Source organism: Orycteropus afer, unplaced genomic scaffold (assembly GCF_000298275.1).
Source record: "Orycteropus afer afer isolate SDZICR_OR568_19922 unplaced genomic scaffold, OryAfe1.0 scaffold00424, whole genome shotgun sequence".
NCBI classification, from domain to species: Eukaryota; Metazoa; Chordata; class Mammalia; order Tubulidentata; family Orycteropodidae; genus Orycteropus; species Orycteropus afer.
Window position 1 is genome coordinate 267622 of NW_006922011.1, and position 25870 is coordinate 293491.

A 25870-nucleotide genomic window follows, 5' to 3' on the forward strand; every position below is an offset into this window, starting at 1 on the left:
AATCCAATTGAAAAATAAGCAAAAGACATGAATAGACACTTCACCAAGGAGGATATTCAGGTGGTCAGCTAATATATGAAAAGATGCTCACAATCATTGGGCATCAGAGAGATGTAAATCAAAACAACAATGAAATAATACTGTCTCACCCCAGCACTGATGGCAAGGTTCAATGAGACAGAAAATAACAAATACCAGTGGGGATATGGAGAGACTGGGACTGTCATACACTGCTTGTGTGACTGTGAAGTGACACAACCACTGTGGAAAGCAATATGGCAATTCCTTAGAAAGTTGGAATTGGAGATACCATTTGACCCAGCAATCCCAATACCTAGAGAGGTGAGAGCCAGGATAGGAACAGATACATGCATGCTCATGTTCATCACAGCACTATTTACAATAGCAAAAAGATGGAAATAACCTACATGCCCATCAGCAGAAGAGTGGATGACCAAACAATGGTACATACACATACTGGAATGCTATGCAGCACTAAAGAATAATATAGAGTCTGCAAAACACTGCATAATATGATGAACTTGGAGGACTTTATCCTGAGTGAAATAAGTCAATCACAGAAGGACAAATATAATATTAGTTCGTTGTTGTGGAGGGTCAAGGAAAGGTTTATATATGGAGGAAAACTTTCTTTGTTGGTTGCGAGGGGTGGGAGGGGAGGGGAGGAAACACTGCAAAAAAAAAAAAATGCATTGACCCATGTCACTTTAGTTTTGTGTATTTCACTGTACATAAATTGTATTTCAATAAAATGCATTAAAATATATATATATTGAAAATACTATGGACTACCAGAAGAACAAACAAATCTTTCTTGGAAGAAGTACAACAGGAATGCTCCTTAAAAGCAAGAATGGTCAGACTTCATCTTAGTACTTTGATCATGTTGTTCAGAAGGGACCAGTCACTGGAGAAGGATAGCATACTCGGTAAAGCAGAGAGTCAGTGAAAAAGGGGAAGAATCTCAACAAGATGGACTGATACAGTGGCTGCAACAATGGGATCAAGCATAGCACGGATTGTGAGGGTGGCGCAGGACTGGGCAGTGTGTTGTTCTATTGCACAGAGGGCTGCTATGAGTTGCAGCCTACTCAACAACACCTAACAATAACAACAAGAAATACACATCTTAAGAAGTTAAAAAAAGAGGAACAAACTAAACTGAAGGAAAATACAAAGAAGGGAATAATTGAAATAAGAGCAAAATTAATGAAACAGGCAACAATCATATATAGAAAGTATCAACAAAGGCAGAGGTTAGTTTGAAAAGAACAATAACATTGATAAAAGTGTAGTTAAAAAAAAGAGAAAAGGAGTACAAAAACTGATGTTAATAATTAATGGGAAACAATACATGTACCATAATATTGAAAAAAAAACAATCAGAAGATTTTATGCCAATAATATTTAAAGTTTTATTTGGGCAAACTCTTTGAAAAATACAACTTAAGAAAGGGAGAAAAAAATATGAATAGTCCTATAACTATTAATGGAATGGATTGTATAATTAAAAACCTTTTCATAAAGAAAACATCAAGCCCAGATGAAGGTAGTGATGAATTCTATAAAACATTTAAAGAAGAATGCAGTATTTTGTAAATTCAAGGCTAGCATAACTGACATTATGTTGTTGTTGTTAGGTGTCATCGAGTTGGCTCCGACTCATAGTGAGCCCTCCTTGAGTTTCCGAGGTGGTATCACTACGGAAGTAGATTGCCCAGTCTTTCTTCCGAGGAGTGGCTGGTAGGTTTGAACTGCCAGCCTTCTGGTTAGCAGTCAAGTGCCTTAGGCACTATGCTACCAGAGCTCCTTACATTACAAGAAAGGAAAATTACAGACCAATCTCTTACATGAAGTAGAGCAAACACCTTAAATAAAATATGAGCAAACCAAATCCATCCATATATTAAAACAATAAGCAATCAAGACTAATTTGGGTTTATTTCAGGAATATAATTTTAGTTATCATTAGAATATCACTCATTACAATTTGTCCTAATAAAAAAATAAAAGGGCAAAATCATATGATAATCTTAACAGATGCAGAAAAAGTATTTGATAAGATTCAACGTCCTTTCATGACTTTTTAAATAGAAGGGAATTTTAATAAGATGATAAATAGTTTCTACTGAAGTATAGTAAGTATACTACTTAATAGTAAATTGTCAAAAATTTGAAGACAGGAACAAGACAAGCATGTCTGTTATTATTGCACTTATTTGACACTGCACTTGAGGTCCAAGGAGTTCCAGTAGTGTAGTGGTCAAGGCATTTGACAGCTAACAAGAATGTGAGCAGTTTGAACCTACTGCTCTATGGAAAAACAAGGAGGCAGTCTGCTTCTGTAAAGGTTTACAGCCTTGGAAACCCAGTGAGGGTCACTATGACTCAGAATTGACTCGACGGCAGTGAGTTTGGCTTGGTTTTGGATACTTGAGGTCCAGTGTAGCGAGGCAAGGAAGAAAATAAAAAGTATTAGAACTGGAAAGGAAAAAACAAAACTTTCATTATTCTCAGATGATACATAGCATCATGTATACAGAAAATTCAGAAGATTCTATATACAAATTATTATAATTTGTAATATTATATTATAATATTGTATATTGTATTGTATATTGTAATAGTAATATTATTACTAGTAAATCTAGCAAAGTTCCTGAAAATGAGGCAATATAAATAATTCAAAGAAATCAAAATGAAGTTACAAACTGTCCAGAAAAAAAAATGAAAAGAACATTTTTTACCAAAACCTATGTTGTTGTTGTTATGTGCCGTTGCGTCAGCCCCGACTCATAGCGACCCCTCCTTGGGTTTCCGAGGCAGTATCACTACGGAAGTAGGATTGCCTAACCTTCCTTCCGAGGAGTGGCTGATGGGTTTGAACCGCCAGCCTTCTGGTTAGCAGTCAAGTGCTTCAGCCACTATGCTACCAGAGCTCCTATAGAACACAGCAAAAACTACTTAGGGAGAAATGCCTAGTTACCTTCATTGTTAACTAAAAGGGAGTTCCTGGGTGGTGCAAATGGTTCAGCACTGGATTACCAACCAAAAGGAAGTAAGGTGTGGTGACCTGCTTTCCAAAAGGTTACAACCTTGAAAACCCTAACAAGCAGTTCAACTCTGCACACATGGGATCACCGTGAGGCAGAACTGACTCAACAGTAACTAACAATACCAACATTAACCAGGAAGACTAAATATCAAGGCAACTAGGATTTATCTCAAAGACCTGGAGAAGGAATAACAACAACAAAAGTTGAAATTAAAAATTATCAGTAAATCCAAAAGCTTTTTTATAATTTTTTTTTTATTTTAATAAACCACTAAAATAGATTAATTCCTCCTGAGTCTGATTGAGGAAAGGAGTCCTGGTGGTACAGTGGTTAAGTGCTGAGCTGCTAACTAAGAGGCTGGAGTTTGAACCTACCAGTGCTCTGCAGGGGAAAGATGTGGCAATCTGTTCCTGTAAAGATGGTTGTTGTTATGTGCCGTCGAGTCGGACCCGACTCATAGCAACCCCTCCTTGGGTTTTCGAGGCAGTATCACTACGGAAGTAGATTGCCCTATCTTCCTTCCGAGGAGTGGCTGGTGGGTTTGAACTGCCAGCCTTCTGGTTAGCAGTCAAGTGCCTTAGGCACTATACTACCAGAGCTCCTCCATTAGCCATTGTTGTTGTTGTTGTTATGTGCTGTCGAGTCGGACCTGACTCATAGCGACCCCTCCTTGGGTTCCTGAGGCAGTATCACTACAGAAGTAGATTGCCCCATCTTCCTTCAGAGGAGTGGCTGGTGGGCTTGAACCGCCAGCCTTCTGGTTAGCAGTCAAGTGCCTTAGGCACTATGCTACCAGAGCTCCCCATTAGCCATTAGAGAGATGTAAATCAAAAATAATGGGATATCATCTCATCCCAGCAATAATAACAAAGTTCAACAAGACAGAAAACAATAAATACAGAAGAGGGTGCGGAGAGATTGGAACTCTCATACACTACTAGTGTCATTGTAAAACGGTACTTCCACTGTGAATAATGGTAAGCACTTTCTTAAAAAGTTGGAAATAGAAATACCATTTGATCCAGCAATCCCACTACTAGGAATATATCCAAAAGAGGTGAGATCCAGGACACAAATAAATATATACACACCCATGTTCATTGCAGCGCTATTTACAATAGCAAAAAGATTAAAATAACCTAAGTGCCCATCAACAAATGAATGGATAACTATGGTACTACACACAATGGAATACTAAAACACCAAAACTGAATGCACTGCCATCGAGTCAGATCTGACTCATAACAACCCCTCCTTGGGTTTCCGAGGCAGTGTCACTATGGAAGTAGATTGCCCAACATTCCTTCTGAGGAGTGGCTGGGGGGTTTGAACTGCCAGCCTTCTGGATAGCAGTCAAATGCCTTAGGCACTATGCCACCAAAGCTCCTAATAGAATACTATGCAACATAAATAATATTGAAGAATCAGTGACTTACCTCATAATGTGGATGAACTTATAAGACATTACGCTGAGTGAAATAAGTCAATCACAGAAGGACAAATATTGTATGAGTCCATTATTATGAAAAGTCAAGGAAAGGTTTACACAGGGAAGGAGATTTCTTTGTTTACCATGGATGGGAGGGAAGGAGGGAAAATTGATGAGTAATTAAGAGACAGATGTCGATTTGGGTGAAGGAAAAGGCAATATAACAAAAGTGTGTAAAAAGTAAAGTATCACCAAGGAAAAGGAAGACACAGAACAGTGCACAAGAGGTACAGACAACTAGGGAAATACTATTACATACACAATACTGCATAATCAGTAATGCTAAACACTAATCTACAAGCCACTCCTCGGAAGATTGGGCAATCTACTTCCGTAGTGATACTGCCTCGGAAACCCAAGGAGGGGTTGCTATGAGTTGGGGCTGACTCAATGACACATAACAACAACAACAATCTACAAGTGGATATATAGGTAGACAGGCAAGAAGATCAAGTATGTGTTGGCAAACAGTAGTATACTCATGACCATACATAGATTTGGCAGACAATATTCCTACATATGCTTTTGTATGTGCTATAAAAATGTCTGTATACATTATAGAGCTAACAGGGGACAAAGTTAGGATAACTTCTTAGCCACAACAAAGCACTTGAGGGAGTGACTCGCTGGACCTGTGGGCTTGGGACCATGGTCGCATGGGACATCAAGCTCAATTGGCACAACATAGTAAACAAAAACATTGTCCTACATCCTACCTCGGTCAGTAACAACTAAAACCAAACCAAATTCACTGCCATCAAGTCTATTCTGACTCAGAGCAACCACCTTTGGGTTTCTGAGGTGGTAATCCTTTAAGGAAGTAGATTGCCCAATTTTCTTTCTGCAGAGTGGCTGGTGGGTTTGAACCTCCAACCTTCTGGTTAGCAGTCAAATGCCTTAGGCTGGGATCTTAAAAACTTGAGAATGGTCATCTAAGATGCTACTATTGGTCTCTTCTCATCTGTAACAAAGAAGAGTGGAGGAAATCAAAGACATATGGAGACAGTCCAAGGGACTAATAATGGACCACAGGAACCTCAGTCTACAGGACCCCATGACCAAAGGAACTAGATGTGTAACAAAATTCAAAATTATAATAAACACCAGGATTGTTGGTCTGATAGATACTGGTGAAACCCTCAAGACTATGGCCTCAAGTCACCCTTAGGGCCCATAATTGAACTCACTCCTGTGGCTCAAATCTCAGCTAAACAATAGATATGCCTACAAACTGAGCAACTACACCAGGAAGATTCACTCCTTAGAACAATCAACCTTGAGAGATCAGAAGGGCAGCATTTGCACAGGGAGAAAGCTAGGCAGGTAGTATGCATATGAAAGAAGGAAGGGAAGGGGTAACCACAGGGAAGAAATGGGAAGAGAGCTGTTACATTGTCGGGATTGTAATCAGTGTCAAGAAACAAAATGTATATGAACTGTTGAATGTAAAACAAATCTTGTTTGTAAAAAATTTAAACAAACAAAAAAAACTGTAAAAAGAGAATGCACAGTGGGATAGTTGGAGCTGTGTGTCAACTTGGCTGGACCACAATTCTGTGTGGTTTGAGCTGTTGTGGTGTGTGTTACCATGATGGGATCAGATGACTATCTTCTGAGTGGCCAATCTGTTCAAGAAGAGTTTCCCTAGGGGTGTGGCCTGCTTCCAGTATATCCAAGGACATCCTGGGAAGAGAGACATTCTTCTGTGGATCAGGATTCTGTTGTGCTGCCTACAACAGTCCATGAGTGAACAATCCACCATTCGGCCTGGAGATCTTGGATTCATCATTCCTTGGAGTCAACAGCCAGTGTGCTGCCTGCCAGCCTTGAGCTCCTCAGCCCCTGCAGTTGCAAAAGTCAGGAAAAGCCTCCAGCTTGACGTCTGATCCAGGAACTTTGGACTTGCCAGCTTCTATAAGTGTGTAGGCCATTTTCCTAAGATAAATTTCTCTATATATATACATACATAGAAGCTTTACTGGTTTTTGTTTCACTAGAGAACCCAGTCTAACACACACAGACTAGGAAAAAATGTTTGACAATGACAGATCAGGCAAGGGGCTAATCTCTAAAATTTATAGGAAACTTCAACACCATCAACAAAAGACAAATAATCCAATTAAAATATGGTCAGAGGACATGAGCAGACACTTCACCAAAGAAGACACATTCAAGCAGCTAACAAGCACACGAACAAATGCTCGTAATCATTAGCCATTAGAGAGATGCAAATTAAAGCAACAATGAAATATCATCTCTCACCAGCACTAATAGTAAAGTTCAAAAAAACAGTAAACAACAAATACTGGTGTGAGTGTGGAGAGACTAGAAACCTCATACACTGATGGTGGAACTGTAAAATGATACAACCACTGATAGGGTACTTCCTTAAAAAGCTGGAAATAGAAATACTATATCATCCAGCAACCCCACTCCTCAGTATATATCTAGAGAAATAACAGTTATTATATGAACAGATATATGCACACCCATGTTCACTGCATGTTATTCACAATAGCAAAAAAAAAAAAAAAAAAATGGAAACAACCTAAATGCCCATCAATGGAGGAATGAGTCAACAAACTATGGTACATACACCCAATGGAATACTAACCAAAAAAAAAAACCCCAAACTCACTGCCATTGAGTTGGATCTGACGCGTAACAACCCCTCCTTGGGTTTCTGAGGCAGTATCACTACAGAAGTAGATTGCCCAATCTTCCTTCCGAGAGTGGCTGGTGGGTTTGAACTGCCAGCCTTCTGGTTAGCAATCAAGTGCCTCAAGTATTATGCTACCAGAGCTTCGTTTTGAAATCAACTAACTATACCAGCCACTCCTCGGAAGGAAGGTTGGGCCATCCTACTTCTATAGTGATACTGCCTCGGAAACCCAAGGAGGGGTCGCTATGAGTCGGGCTGACTCGACAGCAAATAACAACAACAACAACAACAACATTCAGCTAACTATTCAGTGACAGTGGAGTTGCTAGCTAGATAATGTTGTTGTTGTTATGTGCAGTCAAGGCGGACCCAACTCATAGCGACCCCTCCTTGGGTTTCCGAGGCGGTATCACTACGGAAGTAGATTGCCCATTCTTCCTTCTGAGAATGAATCTGAGAAACATCTCATAACATCATGAACCTAGAGGACATTACGCTGAGTGAAACTAGCCAATCACAAAAGGGCAAATATTGTATGAGACTACTATTGTAAAAAGTCAAGAAAAGTGTTTCACACAAAAAGAAATTTTCTTTCATGGTTACTAGGGTGGAAGGGGAATGGAGGGTAAGCCACTAACTAGAGGGTAGACATATATTAACTTGGGTGAAGGGGAAGGAAAAAAAAAATTCTACACACAATAGTGGCAAGAAATATTCAACAATGATTTAAAATAATAACATAGTGTGAAATCAGGGTTTAATTCAAGGAATGTAAGGGTAGAATTAAATGTGATAAACTATGTTTACCAAAAACCAACAGCAGGCATCATTCTAATTGGTGAAACAATGAAATCATTTGAACTAAAAGCAGAAACCAGATGGGGATGACCCCTATTGCTATTATTACTCAACACTGTCTTGGAAGGTCTAACAAATGAAATAAACAGTATGAAAAAAGAAATAAAACTATTTTCCTGGTTACACAGCTAGATACTTAGAAACCACCATTCCCCTGTGAGTTGTCATACTGTGGTGGCTTGTATGATGGAAGCTACGCTACCCATATTTGAAATACCAGCAAGGCCACCCATGGTCAGTGTCAAATTATCCAATAAGCAAGGTAAGTTCAGGCTTACTTATGCTTACTTACTAATCTAAAGTGAAAAATTCACATTTTTTTTTTTTTAACCACACAATGATTCTGCATCTACCTCTCTCCCAACCCCACAGCACCTTTCTACTGAATCAAAGCCTCTTTTCATATTTATAGTCCCTGATGGTGATAGAGTACCCAGGAAGCAAGGTAAGTATGGGTTTACTTGTGCTTACTTATCAATATGTGGAATATTTCACTACAGATTAGTAAGTAAGCACAAGTAAGCCCATGCTTACCTGGCTTATTAGGCAATCCACCCCTGCCCAAGGTGGACAGATTTTAGAGGGCCTTCTAGACTAACACAGTCTAAGAAGAAAGGTCTGGTGATCTCGTTCTGAAAATTTGCCGAGGAAAACTTTATGGATCACAATAAAGTACTGTCCAACATACTGCTGAAATATGAGACCCCTACATTGGAAGGCACTCAAAATACACAGTGGCTGCAACAATCAATTCAAGCATACCATTTTAAAAACACAAACTAGTATAATGAATAACACTATTTGATAAGTTAACTATTATACAAGATAAATATACAAAAATCATTAGGGTTTCTCTATTGTCACATGTTGTTAAGTGCAAATGAGTTGGTTCTGGCTCATAGTGACCCTATGGACCACAGAACAAAACACTGCCCAGTCCTATGCCATCCTCACAACCCTTGCTATGCTTTGTTGCTATGCATCATTGCAGCCACTATGCCATTCCATCTCATTGAAAGTCTTCCCCTTTTTCACTGACCTCTGTTTCACCAAGCATAATATGCTTGTCCAGGCACTGGCCTCTTTGGACAATGTGACCAAAGTGCAACAGACAAAGTCTGGCCATTCTCACCTCATAGGAGCATTCCGGCTGAACCTCTTCCAAGGCACATTTGTTCATTCTTCCGGCAATCCATGGTATTCATGATACCATAATTCAAATGCATCAATTCTGCAGTCTTCTTTATTCACATGAAGAAGAATTCAAATGTATATGAGCTATTGAAAATTCCATGTCTTTGGGAGGTGCAGACAACAAAGATGAACCCTTTTGCACATAGAGTACTGCATTGTCAGTGAAGGCAAACATAGGTATATGGGTAGATAGATGGGTGGACAGGCTGAACTATTAGGTATGTCTATGCAGGAGGGAGTGTACTATGACCATGTATAGGGTTGGCAGACAATGGTTCTACAAGTGTATTTGTATGTTCTGTAAGAATTCCCAAGTGTATAGTAGAGCTGACAAGGGACAAGTGTGTAATCACTTCTTGGCCACAGCCAGCTACCCAGAAGCAGTGAGTAGCTGAAACTGTGGGCTCAGGACGATAGTCCCATAGGACATCAAGCTCAACTGGCATAACATACTACACAGAACATTGTTCCACCTCCTACTTTGGCGAGTAGCAACTGGGATCTTAAAAGCTTGCAAGCAGCCATCTAGATGCAACAATGGATCTCTCCTCATCCAGAGCAAAGAAGAATGAAGAAAACCAAAGATTCATGGAAACAATTAGTCCTAGTGGCTGGTACACCATACAATCTGCAGCCTATACAACTATGATACCAGAAGAACTAGATGGTGCCCAGCTACCACTGTCAACCATTCAGAGGCGAATCCATGTAGGAGATTCTAGATAGAGAGGGAGAACAATGTGGAACAAAACTCAAAATCATTTGGGGGAATAAAAGAAAAGGGGGGGGGGACCAGGTATGCTGGTCTGATAGAGCCTGGTGAAACCACTGAGACTATGGGCCCTAGCTTCCCTTCAGGTCTGGAATAGAACCCACACCTGTGGCTTCCAGCCAAACAAAAGACAGGCATATGAGTTGAACATTTGCCTGACATGGATGCACTCCTTGGAGAGAACAATCATGGGAGAAAGAAGGGCTGTTTAGGCACAGGGAGACAGCTCAGGGGACAGGACTGCATGGATGGATGGACACAGGGAAGAGGTGACTGTTGGGAGGAAGTGGAGGGGAGCTGTGGCATTGGGGTAAATCGTGGTCAATGTCATGAGACAAAGTGTATGTGAGCTGCTATATGGAAAATGAATTTGCTCTGTAAAATTTCACCCAAATCACAACAGAAAAAGAAAAGAAAATTCTATGTCTTGTGTCAGGTGCACCTTAGATTTTAAAGTGACATCTTTGCTCTTTAACACTTTAAAGAAGTCTTTTGTGGCAGATTTGCCCAGTGGAAGATATCCTTTGATTTCTTGACTGCTGCTTCCATGAGTATTGACTGTGGATCCAACTAATATGAAATCCTTAACAACTTCAATCTTTCCTCCATTTATCATGATGTTGCTTACTCATCCAGTTGAAAGGATTTCTGTTTTCTTTATGAGGTATAATCCATACTGAAGGTTGTAGTCTTTGTTCTTCATCAGTAAGTGCTTCAAGTCTTCTTCACTTTCAGCAAGCAAGGTTGTGTCATCTGCATATCACAGGTTGTAAATGAGTCTTCCACCAATCCTGACGTGTTTTTCTTCATACAGCCCACCTTTTTGGATTATTTGCTCAGCATGCAGATTGAATAAGCATGATGAAGGGATACAACCCTGACACACACCCTTCCTGATTTTATACATTCAATATCCTCTTATTTGAGCATAACCAAGAAAAATCAATTTCACTACCATGGAGTTAGATCTGATTCATAGAGAGCCCTCCCTGGGTTTCTGAGGCAGTATCACTATGGCAGTAGATTGACCAATCTTCCTTCCAAGGAGTGGCTGGTGGGCTTGAACTGCCAGCCTTCTGGTTAGCAGACAAATGCCTCAGGCACTACATCATCAGAGCTCCTTATTCTAACATAAGCACCCAGAAACAGAAATTAAAATATTCTATACACAATAATGAAAAAGGCATAAAAACAAATCTTAGAAATAAACTTAGCAATAAAAGCACAAACCTATACAAAGAAATCAAAGATCATATTTAAGGGTAAAGATTAAAATCTGAGTAAATGAAAAGATATCCATGTTCTTAATATCACAAGAAGTCAATTCCCTTAATATCATAAAAATGTCCAAGTAAAAAGCAAATATAATAATGAAATCCTAGAACAGAAAAAGAACATTAGATAAAAGCAAAGGAAATCTAAATTTAAACTAAAGTATGGGATTTAGTTAATAAGAATATACCAATAATGGTTCATTAATTCTGTCATACTAATGTGGTGGTGGCGGTGGTGGTGGTAGGTGCTGTCAAGTCATCTCTGACTCATAGCAACCCTATGCACGGCAGAACAAAACACTGCCCAGTCTTGTGCCAGCCTCATAATCCTTGCTATACCTGAGCCCATCGTTGCAGCCACTGGGTCTATCAATGTCATTGATGGCTTTCCCCTTCTTCGTTGACCCTCCACTTTACCAAGCATGGTATCCTTCTCCAGGGAATAGTTCCTTCTGACAATATGACCAAAGAGGGTGAGGCAAAGTCTAGCCATTCTCGCTTCCAAGGAGCATTCCAGCTGCACTTCTTCCAGGGCAGATTTGTCAGTCCTTTTAGCAGACCTTGGTACTCTTAGCATTCTTCTCCAACAACATACTTCAAAAGCATTAACTCTTCTTTGGTCTTCCTTAATCATCGTCCAGCTCTCACATGCATAAGGAAAAAAAAAAAAAAAAAAAAAACTCACTGCCTTCCAGTCGGATCTGACTCATAGCGACCCCTCCTTGGGTTTCCGAGACAGTATCACTACAGAAGTAGATTGCCCAACCTTCCTCCCAAGGAGTGGCTGGTGAGTTTGAACCACCAGCCTTCTGGTTAGCAGTCAAGTAAGTGTCTTAGGCACTACACTACCAGAGCTCCTAGAAGAAAATCTAGGAGACAACATTTACATCTGTTTCTTAACAAGGAAGAAGATAGCCATAGTGACCTTTATAAAACCTTACAAAAACTTAAGTTACAACATTAAAAAAATTAGCAGGCAAATGATAGATTTGGGGAAATATTTGCAAAGAGGTAAGAGACAATGGGTTAATACTTATTACCAATAGACAAAGAGCTCATAAAAATTGGCGAGAGACCAGCAATCTAAAGGTAAAATGGATAAAAGATGTAAAAAGGAGGATCACAAGAACAAATACACATAGCTATAAACATGAGATGCTCAAACTAACTAGTAATTAGAGAAATGCAAATTATAGTTAAAAAAAAAAGTCACACTACACCCAGTGAAGTGAAAAACAAATTAAAGAAATTTAATATCTATTACTGATAGTATAATGAGAAAAAAATGTAAATTGTTCCAGCTGTTTTGGAAAGCAGTCTGACTACTATTTCTAAACTAAAAATACACAGACACTTCAACCAACAAATCACACTTCTTAAAATCAATCCTACAAAAATAAATATCACCAATAAAATTTTTATTGCAGCATTGTTCTTATTACAAAAAACAAAAACAAAATTAGTTCTCAGCAATAAAGTAATAAATAAAGATACTTCTACACTGTGGCGTTCTGGTGGTGTAGTGGGTAATGCATTTGGCTGCTAACCAGAAGGTCAGCAGTTCAAATCCACCAGCTGCTCCATGGAAGGAAGATGAGGCAATCTACTTCCATAAAGAGTTACAGCCTCAGAAACCCAATGATGGCATGAGTCGGAATCGACTCAATGGCAGTGAGTTTGGTTTTTTGTTTTCATACTGTGGAGTAATTAGGCAACCATTAAAAAGAATAAATTAGAGTGACACCATTTGACTCAGAGGGATGTCCCTGGTGGCATTTATGAAAGACAAAAGTGAGATGCAGAGAAGAGAATACGCAGTAATCTCATGTTTAAGAAACAAACATTGATCAAAAATCCTGTAAATGTATGGGTCATGTCAGTGTGTTTGCCTGTGTGTGTGAATGTATGTGTGAATATGTGAACATGATGATAAATATGAAAAGATGCATACCAAATTATTAACATAGATTACTGTGAGGTGGGATAATGCAGGGGTTGAAAAGAAAAAATGAACAGTATGTATGATATGTGGAGCCCTGGTTGTGCAGTGGTTAACCATTTGACTTCTAATTGAAAGGTCTGCAATTCTAACCCACCAGCTGTTCCATGGGAGAAAGATGTGTCAGTCTGCTTCTATAAAGATTTATGACCTTGGAAACTCTACAGGGCAGTCCTGCTCTGTCCTATAGGGTCATGAGGAGTCAAAACCAACTCAATGACAACAGGTTTGTGTATGATGTGATTCCATTAATGTTAAGTAAATTAATCTAAATCCTGCTATAACGTGGATTAGGATATAACATGACTGGTACAGCACCATCCTCCACATAGTTCCCATTCTCAAACTACCTCATAATCATTTTGCACTTTCTTTGCGTATTGAGCAATCAGTTCTGCACAAGTTCAGCTGCACGATCTTTTGTTTTATGACAATTCTTCTGAAAAATATTGTTTTTCATTAACTGTTACTCACATTTTATGAAATTAAATTTTATACCCCACTTTTTGAGTTGAGGTATGGTTTTACATCAATATACGCAAGTCTGTACCTAACATAAAGAAATTAGAAAAATTAAGGAGTTGTTAAACCAAACCAAACCAAACTCACTGCCGTGGAGTCGGATCCAACTCATAGCAACCCCTCCTTGGGTTTCCAAGGTGTTATCACTACAGAAGTAGGTTGCCCAACCTTCCTTCTGAGGAGTGGCTGGTGGGTTTCAACCTCTAGCCTTCTGGTTAGCAATCAAATGCTTTAGCCACTATGCCACCAGCACTCCCAAGGAGTTGTTAGGCTGTCCTTAAAAAAGAAAAAAGTTACAGAAAAATATGCATGAAGAATTATATTTCAGTAAAAACATGCAAAATTCTAATTGTGAATATATTCATAAACATTTTTTAAGTGCAAGAGATACCTGTGGAAAGTATTCAGAGTCATTTACATAGGTTACGTATAGGAAAGGGAGTAGAGGGAAAGGGGTAAATTACTAACTCTGCCTTTTTCTCTTTCTGCATTATATTGCTTAACTTATTACAATAAGCAAAAAAGCATTACTTTTGAAATCTGAAAACATTAAGTAATGAAATTGAAGATAAATTCATCAAAAAGAATAAATAAATTGGATATAAAATTAATACCATCCATACAGGATCAGTTGCAAAGATAAAATGAGATAACTGATATAAAGCACTTAGCATTCTGCCCAACACCTTTTAAATGCTCAATAAATGTTAGCTAGTTTTATTTTTAAAGGTTTAAGAAGACTACAGAGAACAGTAGAAATTACAAAGCTGAAAACATAAGGCCTTTGAAAATGAGGTCATGTACACAGGGCACTTTTTTTCCATACTACTGAATCTGGCCTTCTTTGGGTTGCAAGGACTCATATTATGTAACTGTAGAGCTCATTAAACACACTTGTATTGACAGTAAAAATAAAAACAGTTACCACTGATTTGACTATGACACAATGTGTGTCAAAGTAGAACTGTGCTCCGTAGAGTCTTCAATGACTGATTTTTTCAGAAGTAGATCACCAGGCCTTTCTTCCAAGGCTCCTCTGCATGAACTTGAACCTCCAATTTTTTGGTTAGCAGTGAAACACATTAACTATCTGCACTACCCAGGGACTTCAAAAATAAAATTACAACTAAGCAAATAAGGTACTGTGGTATAGTAAATTATCTGGTATAGCTTTTCTAGCCATAAGTCTTTGTAAACTTCATGGTGGAATTTTCCCTGAGCAACTGAGTGGCTCCTGATCATTAAAGTTATCCACCTGGGGTATTTCTCTTGAGAGTGGCACAAAGCAATGTTCTGGGAAGTTCGCACTCTCTCTCAGGGGCTTAGAATTCTGATGTTATGATTGGTTAGTTTGACCACTCTGCCAGGCTCAAAAGGAGCCCTCCTAGAGGCAGAAGAAGTCTCTCTGACTGCTGGCTGAGAAAGACGTGCTAGTGAAAGACACGTGCTCCTGAGAGACATGGGCTGCTAAGAAAGAGATGCAAAAGACACGTATGGCTGAGAGAGACATCGAGAGATATGCACTGCTGGGAGAGAGACTGTGAGAGACTGTTGGCTGAGAAACAGCAGGCTGAGAGAAACTGAGCATTGTTCCTGAACTTGAATTGTTCCCTAATAAACCCCATAGTCTGTGAGTTCTGTGTGTCCACTGCAGTGAATTACTGAACCCAGGAGAGAGGTGGTGGGTGCTTTGGGAGGAATGGTTGGTGAAAGGGCTGGAGGGAGGCAGCATGTCTGGCCTTGCAGGAATAGGCCTTGGGCTACTGATGGTGATCCTGTCTTCCTCTTGTGGGGTTAGAGGAGGTCAGAAGATGTGGCCTCCATGCCCCTTTAGCAGGTACTTAAAAGAAAATGGCCAGTTTTTTGCCTTAAAGACTATTTTAAGAAGTTCAGTAACCACCTTAAGGCATTGTGCTTCTGACAGAACCACTTCTGATGAGAAATACCTGGGCCTGGAGTGTTTCTTGATGTTGGAGGAGACTTAACAGGACACAGCTCATACAGATTGGAGAGTGATGTTATCTGGTCTTCTGGAAGGCCTACCCAAGTAGGAAATCCATTCCTTAAGGTAGAAATTCCACCCCCAATTCTTAGAAATTCTGTGCTGGCCTGCCTAAAAACAGTTGGTTTAGTTTTAATCTACAAAATGAATATTCCATCAGTGGAATTCTTATTGTTCAACAAAATGCTAAAATAATTCATAAATTACACATGTGTGTTGCTAGTCTTACTACTTACATGGAATTGACTTTATCTTCGGAGCCTTGCACTTGGCCTGTCACAGTGCCTTTTCTGGTGTTCTTCACCCAGCCAACCACTCCTATTTTCTTAGCTTCACCTTCTGTGTACTGATTTCAGAAGAAAACAAAAGAGACAAAGCCCATCCTCAAAGTGTGAATTCATAACACAGTTGATTCTAACACTCAAAGAATGCTAATCTGATACTCATCTCTTTCTAAAACAAAGTCTATGTAGCATAGTGCGTAAGGCACTTGACTGCTAACCAAAAGGCTGGAGGTTCAAACCCACCAGCCACTCCTCGGAAGGAAGGTTGGGCAATCCTACTTCCGTAGTGATACTGCCTCAGAAACCCAAGGAGGGGTCGCTATGAGTCGGGGCCGACTCGACGGCATATAACAACAACAACAACAATGCCAAAAATTGTGTGGCTGGTCTACAGTAATGCATCTATTTACAAGAACCTCCAATTAAATGGTATTTTTGTTGTTGTTAAATTATACTATCGGTAATGACAAGAAAATAAACAGATAGTAGGGATTATTTCAGAAAAGAGCTCCCATGATGTGTTTTGAGATTCATAAAATTCAGATGTTTTGACCTCACGCCATCTAACACCAAATTATATTGTTAATCTGGGTTCCAAATGGTCACTCAAAGATTCCAATAACTGAGGGAAAAAAAATCCAATATGATCAATATAAAGTATTCATAGGCAGAAATACAGACTAAAACATTTTGAAATTTGTAAAAAAAAAAAAAATGGGGAAATAATTTTAATTAAAAATTAAACTAGCCAGAACATCAGCCTAGACATGATGGTTTATAGAGTTATTTTAAGATTGAAAAATTCTGATGTTTTCTCTTTGTTCTGGACATGCTGCAGAAATGTTATAATTTACTATGGGTAAATTTATTTCTCTTATTACCCTTAAAAAATTTTTTTATTTTTAATTATTTTTCTTGGTTGCACATTCAGTTGCACCATTTGAAAATTTAAAATTAGCAATATTTTTATTTTGTATTATTTAAACTACATTATTCTAAGATTCTTGTGGATCTAGTCTAGCAGAACTTTTCAGAAACATACTCTTCTCCTGTTTGGAAACCAGTGTGATGAAGTTCTCTATAGTTCACATCCCAAACTGAATGAAGCAACAAACACCCAAATGGTTACTGATAAGGATGATGTAGGAGTTGGTTCCAAAAACAATTCTGATAAGAATGGAAAAGGGGATAATCTGAACTGCAGTAGTACGGATGGACTGTCTCAAAACATGGAGACCTTACTGGTGGGAATATGTTACAACCCTTAGAGGCTGAGAACCCCAGACCCAATTTAATAACTCCCAACTTAGGTAGTGCCATGACTTGGCACCTGAATTTCAAGACGAGCTGAAGAATAGACCTGGCGTATTAATTACCAATGACCAAAGACCACACGAGTTGCAGGCTGACATCAAGTACATCATATATGAAGAAAGTAAATGGTCATTAAAAAGATAGGAAAAGGAAAAAAGACCAAAATGGACATCATAAGAGACTCTGTACTCTGTAACTTGCTCTTGAATGCATAGTAGATAAAGTGAATGGAAGAAATGACAGGATAAAAGAGCTGAACAGAAGATTTCAAAGGGCAGCTCAAGAAGACAAAGTAAAGTATTATAATGAAATGTGCAAAGATCTGGAGTTAGAGAACCCAAAGGGAAAATATGCTCAGCATTTCTAAAGCCGAGAAACTGAAGAAAAAATTAAAGCCTCAAGTTGCAATCTTAAAGAATTCTATGGGCAAAATATCGAATGATACAGGAAGCATTAAAAGAAGATGGAAGGAATACACAGAGTCACTGTACCCCAAAGAACTGGTAAGTGTTCAACTGTTTCAGGAGGTAGTATATGATCAAGAGCCAATGCTTGAAGGAAAAGTCCAAGCTGAACTGAAGGAATTGGCAAAAAACAAGGCTCTAGGAATTGATAGAATATTCATTGAGATATTTCAATAAATGGATGCAGCACTGGGGGGGCTTACTCATTTATGCCAAGAAATTTGGAAAACCTGGCCAACTGACTGGAAGAAATCCATATTTGTGCCCATTCCACAGAAAGGTGCTCCAAAAGCATGTGGAAATTATCAAGCAAAATCATTAATGTCACAAGGAAGTAAAATTTTGCTGGAGATAATTTAAAAATGCTGCAGCAGTATATTGACAGGAAACTTCCAGAAATGCAAGCTAAATTCAGAAGAGGCCTTGGAAAGAGGGATACCATTGCTTATGTCAGATGGATCTTGACTGAAAGCAAAGAATACCAGAAATAACGTTTACTTGTGTTTTATTGACTATGCAAAAGCATTTGATTGTGTGGATCATAACAAATTATGGATAACATCAAGAAGAATAGGAATTCTAGAATATTTAATTGTGCTCATAAGGACCTGTACATAGACTAAGAGGCTGTTGTACGAACAGAACAACGGGATAGTGCATGGTTTAAAATCAGGAAATCTATGTGTCAGGTTTATAGCCTTTCACCATACTTATTAAATCTGTATGCTAAGCAAATAACCTGAAACACTAGATTATATGAAACACTAGATTATATGAACATGGCATCAGGATTGGAGGAAGATTCATTACAATCTGCAATATGCAGGTGACACAACCTTGCTTGCTGAAAGTGAAGATGACTTGAAGCACTTACAATGAAGATCAAAGACTACAGTCTTAAGTATGGATTATACCTCAATCTAAAGAAAACAAAAATCCTCACAACTGGACCAATAAGCAGCATCGTGACAAATGGAGAAAAGATTGAAATTGTCAGATTTCCTTTTAGTTGGATCCACAATCAACACCAATGGAAGCATCAGTCAAGAAATCAGACATTGTATTGCACTGGGCAAATCTGCTGCAAAAGACCTCTTTAAAGTGTTAAGAAGCAAAGATGTCACTTTGAAGTCTAAAGTGCACCCAACTCAAGCCATGGTATTTTCAATTGCCTCATAAGCATGTGAAAGCTGGACAATAAATAAGGAAGACCGAAGAAGAGTTGATGCCTTTGAGTGGTGGTGTTGGCAAAGAATACTGAAAATACCATGGACTGTCAGAAAGATTGGGCAATTTACTTCCATACTGTTACTGCCTCAGAAACCCAAGAAGGGGTTGCTATGAGTCAGATCCGACTTGATGGCAGTGAGTTTGGTTTCGTTTTGGTCAGAAGAACAAACAAATCTGTCCTGGGAGAAGTGCAGCCAGAATGCTCCCTAGAAGCAGGAATGAACAGACCTCATCTTACCTACTTTGGCCTTGTGGTCAGAAGGGACCATTCCCTGAAGAAAGATATCATGCTTAGTAGAGGGTCAGTGAAAAAGGGAAAGACCCTCAACAAGATGGATTGACACAGTGGCTGCAATGATGGGACCAAGTACAACAAGGATTATGAGGATGGCACACAACCGGGCAGTATTTCATTATGTTGTACATGGGATCTCTGTAAGTCGGAGCTGACTCTACGGCACTTAACAACAGCAATTTACGTAGTAGGTAAAAATATATGCCACAATTATTTTTAGGAATGGTGGTATATTAAGAAATAAAAATTAGAAAATGTAATAGGGCATCTGAATATGTAAAACCCTGGGAATCACTTCCTTACTCATTCCTAGCATTTTTTAATTTTCCCTTGCCTGGAGGATTTCTTCCACACAGAACATGTGGAGGATCCCATACTTAGTATTCAACATGTTTAGTTTGAACTACCCTAAGTCATAGAAAAGATTAACTAAAAACTAGGAAGGCTGTAATGTTCTTAATAAACTATCTTTTAAAGACAGTTTTCAAAAAAATTTCAGTCAGTAAATTCAAAGAAATACATGCACTTTTTCATTCTTAGTAGTCTAGCACTAAGTAGGGAACTGCTGTCACTGCTCTGTCACTGTAATTGGACACAGTAAAAGCACACACACACAAAGAACAAGTGTATTTACTTACCATTCTGAAGCAAACACCTATAAGAAAGATAAAAAAAGAAATGTCAGCTTGTCTGTCTTTGAAAAAAAAAAGTATTTTCTGATTTAACATTCATCCAATTTACTAAATGGCAAATAAATAAAATGAATAAAACTTGTAATATCTGAATGCATTCATAAGAATATAAATATATATATATATATATATGTATGTATGTATTTTGTTTTAAAATGGAAAACTTTTGGAAAAACAGTAACATTCTGAAACCTAATTATAATTAAATGCTGCACTACATATTCATTCTATTTTAAAGTACTAAATAAAACAAAATGCTTATTATAAGGATAGTGAGTAAGTGTGCCCTAAAATTTATCTATACTCAGCTTTTAGAATTTCTTCTTTAAAGGCAAGGATTAAATTCAAGTTTAAATGTAAAAAGCATTTCTGTTTTTATTTTATCTTTAAATATAGAATCCATAAAGCATATACTGTGAAATTATATGCTTGACCATAACTTGGCTTCTGAAGCCTCAACACTAATGAGCATTGTTTCACTAACATGGAAATAACTTTTGGAATCTCTACCTCATAGATTTCATTATGTCCATACTCAAAAGCATATAGGATGGGTACCATTGTTAGGTCTTTGTTATGTTTTCTCTATCTGGATTGTGTAATCCAGGCTGTTACATTCTGGCCAACTTTCATGGTATCTTATGACTTGGTTACTAGCCAGCCCGCAAAATGATGGGAACACCATCTTAGAAAGAAGTGAAGAGTTCTATGGGATTTCATATCCCGGGTTATTTGGGACCAAACATTGATATAGATATGAGTGGCCCAAAGGCAGGAATGAAACAAATTGCAAATCTGGTTCCAAATGTGAGTATCAGAAATGTGTTTTAATTGGCAATGTTTTTCATTAGAAAAAAATATACAATGAAAAATTTTATGTAGTTTTATTGGGAGATTTATAATAATAAGAGAGATCATTTGTTTCCTGATGATAGTGTATCATGGTACCAAAGGAATAAGAAGAAAAAGAACAGTAATACAATAAGGACAGGATAATATCACAATGGAATTTTTATAGGGTTATAAAAATACTTTAAAAGATACACATAAAATGTGGAGGATGATGAGTGGAACAGTGGAAAGTATTGATCTGAAAGGGAATTAGAAAAGCTGTCTGCTGTACAGATGAAGGAAAATATATTAGCTAGAAGATACAGAAGGAATTGTCAGAAAATGTAAAAAAAAAATTGTTAAGGTCAACCAGGACATATAGAAGAGAGAGGAAAAAAAAAAACAGGAGAGAAAGCAGACAGAACTATAAGAAAATCTGCAGGCTTGTTCTCTTTAAAGACAGGGGATTCTAGGCAACAGTAATACACTAACCAAGTAGAGTTGAAGATGTTGATCAAAGCTTTATTGTGCCTATTCCCTTCTCCATTACTCAACAGCAAAAGCTCTGTAGGATATTAGCACTATAAGAAAGCACATGCAATTGAAGTAAACAGAAATTAAACCATATGTGATCAAGTTTCTTCCTATTAGAGTGGTCTACAGACTCACAACACCAGCATCCCCAGAGAGTTTGCTAGTAATGTAAATTCTTGGTCCCACCCCAGATCTATCACAGATACTCTACAGGCAGGGTCCACAATGGCAGCGGTGGTTCAGGGGTAAAATTTTTGTCTTCCACACAGGAGACCCAAGATACCTTGCCCCATATACTTTATATGCTGCCATCATCCCTCAGTGAAGTTTGCTTGTTGCTATGATACTGAACAGGTTTCAGCAGAGCTTCCACACTAAGACGAAAGGCCTGATGACCTAAAAATCAACCAATGAATACCCCACAGATCACAACGGAATGGTTAACAGCAAACAACAACAGATAGGAGCCAGGTTTAACATGTTCTTCAGGTGATTCTTAATGCTCACTAAAGATTAGAACCAATGGCTGGTTCTACCTTAAAAGATCAGGGAAAGATTTGGAAAGGACTTGTATTTCAGGCCAGGAATTATACTACCAAGGAAAAAACTAAAATCTTATAAGATGCTGCAGATTTGTTGCATTTCCATTTAACACTGGTCCAATTGGTGTTAGAAAGAAATCATGTATTTATGTAGCAATGTTGCCTCTCCTATGTTACAAGTCTGTAACAGTACACGAAACATGAAAGAAACCATGGACAATGAAATGGCAAAAGCCCCCCTCCTTCCTCCTCCGCAGACCTGGTGTTGGAGCAACCTAGTCAGCCTGTCATTTAGACTGCTCTCCTGTCCCTTACTATTAACTGCCAGAAATATTATAATTGCCCAGAGAAGAAGATGGAGAACATGCTCCCCAGGGAAGAGCAATGCACGGTTCAGGTCATTCAACATCTATGAATCCCAAGCAGCCCTTCCACCATTTACTCATACTGATAACAAAAAGGCCATTCATTTCCTTAAGGTGATAGGATTTGAGGAATTTCTGAAACAGGTATTGAACACAGATATTCCACTGTTACATGCTGCAGAGTTGACAAAATTACCCACTCTAGTCTAGTGATGGAATATTTTTGTTCACACAGACACAATCTAATATTCAGGCAACTCAATATATTTCACAACCACACAATTGAACATTCCAATTATTCCCTCAACAGATTTATTGTCTAAGTGCAAAAAATTATGTGAGTACCTACTATATAGTCCCTGCTATCTAGAGAAGCTACAGTCTAGTGGGGAAGATGGACAAGTAAAGTGGCAAATGAAATCAGAGAACAATTACCACCTGTGAAATATATAAACCAGGATGAAAATGTAAGTTAACAGGGGAGATAAGTGACCGGTCTTGGGTGATTTTAGGGAAGGCTTGCTGAAAAATGGGCTTCTAAATTGAGACTTCAAAGATAAGCAACAATTGGTATGATAAGAATAGAATAATGTTACAGATGGAAGATCATGGGCAAAGGCCCAAAATTGAAATTTTGGCATATTTGGAGATCTCTCATAGTTAAATATGCAAAACCATGCCACTGCACCCATATTATGAATTATTTCCAGGCCCCAAACTTCATTTAAGAACTACTGAAACTTTAATTTCTACTTTTATGATTTCTAGGAGAATGGGTAATGTGTTCACACCCCAGTCCAAGTTACTTAACCTCTCAACGAATCTATTGCAATAGCCTCAACTAGTCTATTTATGTTTGGTTACCTAGTGCTGCTCTGACAAGAATATACCACAAATGGGATGGCTTTAACAAACAGTTTATTCTCTTAGTTTTGGAGGTTAAGTCTGAGTTCCACGTGCCAGGTTCTAGGGGCTGGGTGTAAGTCCCTTGACTTTGGGCTTCAGCTCTGCCTCTTGCTCCGGCCCACTGAAACTAGAGGCATCTCTTCGCTCAGGCAGCTGCCAGCTGCTGAGGCTGACAAACCCAAGGTTGACAAGAGAAAAGGCACAGTCCTGATATAACCAAACCACATGGCAAGCCATTAATTCAAGTCCATTAAAAGTCCCAAGATCAGCAGAACAACATGGCAGACTGCTGAACAACCCAGCTACATGCAGGGTTCAAGTGTGCCATTCTCTGGAGACTATTCCCAAAGCTGCTTCGTATATATGGGAAGCAGACTACATTCCCTAAAGCAGCTGATCAGCTGCTAGTGGTAGATTGCACCATGAAGCTGACTGCCATTCTCTTCATGAGCAGCCACTCAACCAGGCCCAGCCAAGTTGTCATACAACCTTAACTACAACACTCTGTTTTCAGTCCTGTCCTCCTATAGTCTATTCTCCATAAAGTAGACAAAGTGTTTTTTCTTGTCTTAAATAAAATCATCCTATGCCCTGCCCCCAGCCTAAAATCCTCCAGTGGCTCCTATCACACTCAAAATAAAATGAATTTGGGTTATCAAGGCCTTCAGGCCCCTTCCAAATGCTTCTACTTCATCTCTTAGTACTCTGCTCTCTCCATTCAGCTGAAGTGACCTCCTTTGTGCTCTTCAACCATGCAAAGTACATTCTCGCCTCAAGACCTTTGCACTTATTATTCCCTCTGCCTGAGATACTCTTCCCCCTAATCTTTCCATGGTTGGCTTATTATTCACGTCTCTGCACAAGTATCATGTTATTAGAGAATAATCCCTGACTAGTTTATCTAAAACAAGTACGTGCCCACATACATTACCTTCATAGTACTGATTGGTATATGGCAGTATTAGGTATTTATTTACTTATTTTCTGTCTTCACAGTAGACTGTAAGCCCCACAGGGGCAGGGTTTTTATACTGTCTTGTTCACCACTGTACCCACTGTACCCAGCACTGAGACCAGAGCTTAGCACAAGTTGTTAGTTGCCATCAAGTCAGTTCTGACTTGTGAGGTGCCTTAGGAAGGGCTTGAGCTACTGACCTCTCAGTTAGTCTAGTAGCCCAGAACTTAACCATTTGCACCACCCAAGGAGTACTCATTTGACACAGATTTGTTGAATAAATGAACAAAAGAAAAGTCAGCTGACAAATATTAAAGTGAAATATTTAATTACCCTAAAATAACTCATTATTAACAGATATGAGAGTCACCGACCACCATCCCACTGCCATCAAGTTGATTCCAACTCATAGCGACCCTACAGGACAGAGTAGAACTGCCCCATAAGGTTTTCAAGGCTGTAAACTTTACAGAAGCAGACTGCCTCATCTTTATCCTGAGGAGAATCACCAACCTTTTGGTTAGCAGCCAAATGCTTTAGCCACTACATCACCAGAGCTCCTTTAAAAACTGTTAAAGAGGAAGTTAATTTGCTGTATAAACTTTAACCTAAACCACAATAAAATATTACTTAAAAAAAAATTTTAAGGAGTTCCGGCAAGATGGCGGACTAGGCAGAAGGACTGCACAGACCTTCTTCAACAAAAAAAAGGGAAACCAATTAACACAGACACAGAAGATAATCTTGGACCCCTGAGCCTTGAAGGGAAGGACACAAAAGTGGACTAAACCCCAACTAGAAGAAGAATTTGCGTGAAAATACCAAAAAAGGAGACACATGGAGCTGCAGTCTGGCAGCGGCCTGAGCGACCCTAATGGCACAGACGACAGGGCTTGGAGATTCCCGAGTGGTGGTAGGACCTAAGAATTAACCTAAAAATCACCCTGCTAGCCAGGGACTGCACGGAAGACTGCCGGTCTGGAGAGCGCCACCATTTTGTAGGTTTAAAAAGCAGCCTATTTTGGATATTTAAAGAGACAGCGCTCTCGCAGATTCCTGTGGTGGTAGGACTTAAGAATTAAACTAAAAATCACCCTGCTAGCCAGGGACTTCACAGAGGACTGTGCACGGTGGCTGGGGAACAAACAGAGAAGGTAAAGAGAAAGGTGGGCTGAGCTGTGGACTTTTGCCAGTCCAGAGGATGCTGCCATTTTGTAGGTTTAAAAAGTGGCCTATTTTGGATATTAAAAGAGACAGTGCTCTTGAAGATTCCTGTGGTGGTGGGACTTAAGAATTAACCTAAAAATCACCCTGCTAGCCAGGGACTGCACGGAGGACTGTGCACAGTGGCTGGGGAACAAACAGAAAGTGAAGAGAAAGGTGGGCTGAGCTGTAGAATTTTGCCGGTCTGGAGGACGCCAACATTTTGTAGGTTTAAAAAGCAGCTTGACTATTTTGGATAAGCAGCTTGACTATTTTGGATATTCAAAGAGACAGCACTCTTGCAGATTTCTGGGGCTTAAGAACACGTTCTGCTTTCCAGCAACCCCAAGGACACTCGGGGCCTGCAAGACTGAAAAGGTACGACATTCTTCTTGTTACTACACCC

The 25870-nt window shown here is 38.9% G+C and overlaps 1 protein-coding gene across 1 annotated transcript in view; it reads right to left on the reverse strand.

The window, feature by feature from the left end:
* ACYP2 (acylphosphatase 2) overlaps window positions 1–25870 on the reverse strand; it is a 277282-nt gene that overhangs the window by 233170 nt on the left and 18242 nt on the right. Inside the window, exons 2-3 of the mRNA XM_007954002.1 lie at window positions 20075–20091; window positions 16086–16195 (exon numbers count right to left, since the gene is read on the reverse strand). Coding sequence (XP_007952193.1) covers window positions 16086–16195; window positions 20075–20091 — 127 coding nt within the window. The remainder of the gene's footprint in view (window positions 1–16085; window positions 16196–20074; window positions 20092–25870) is intronic.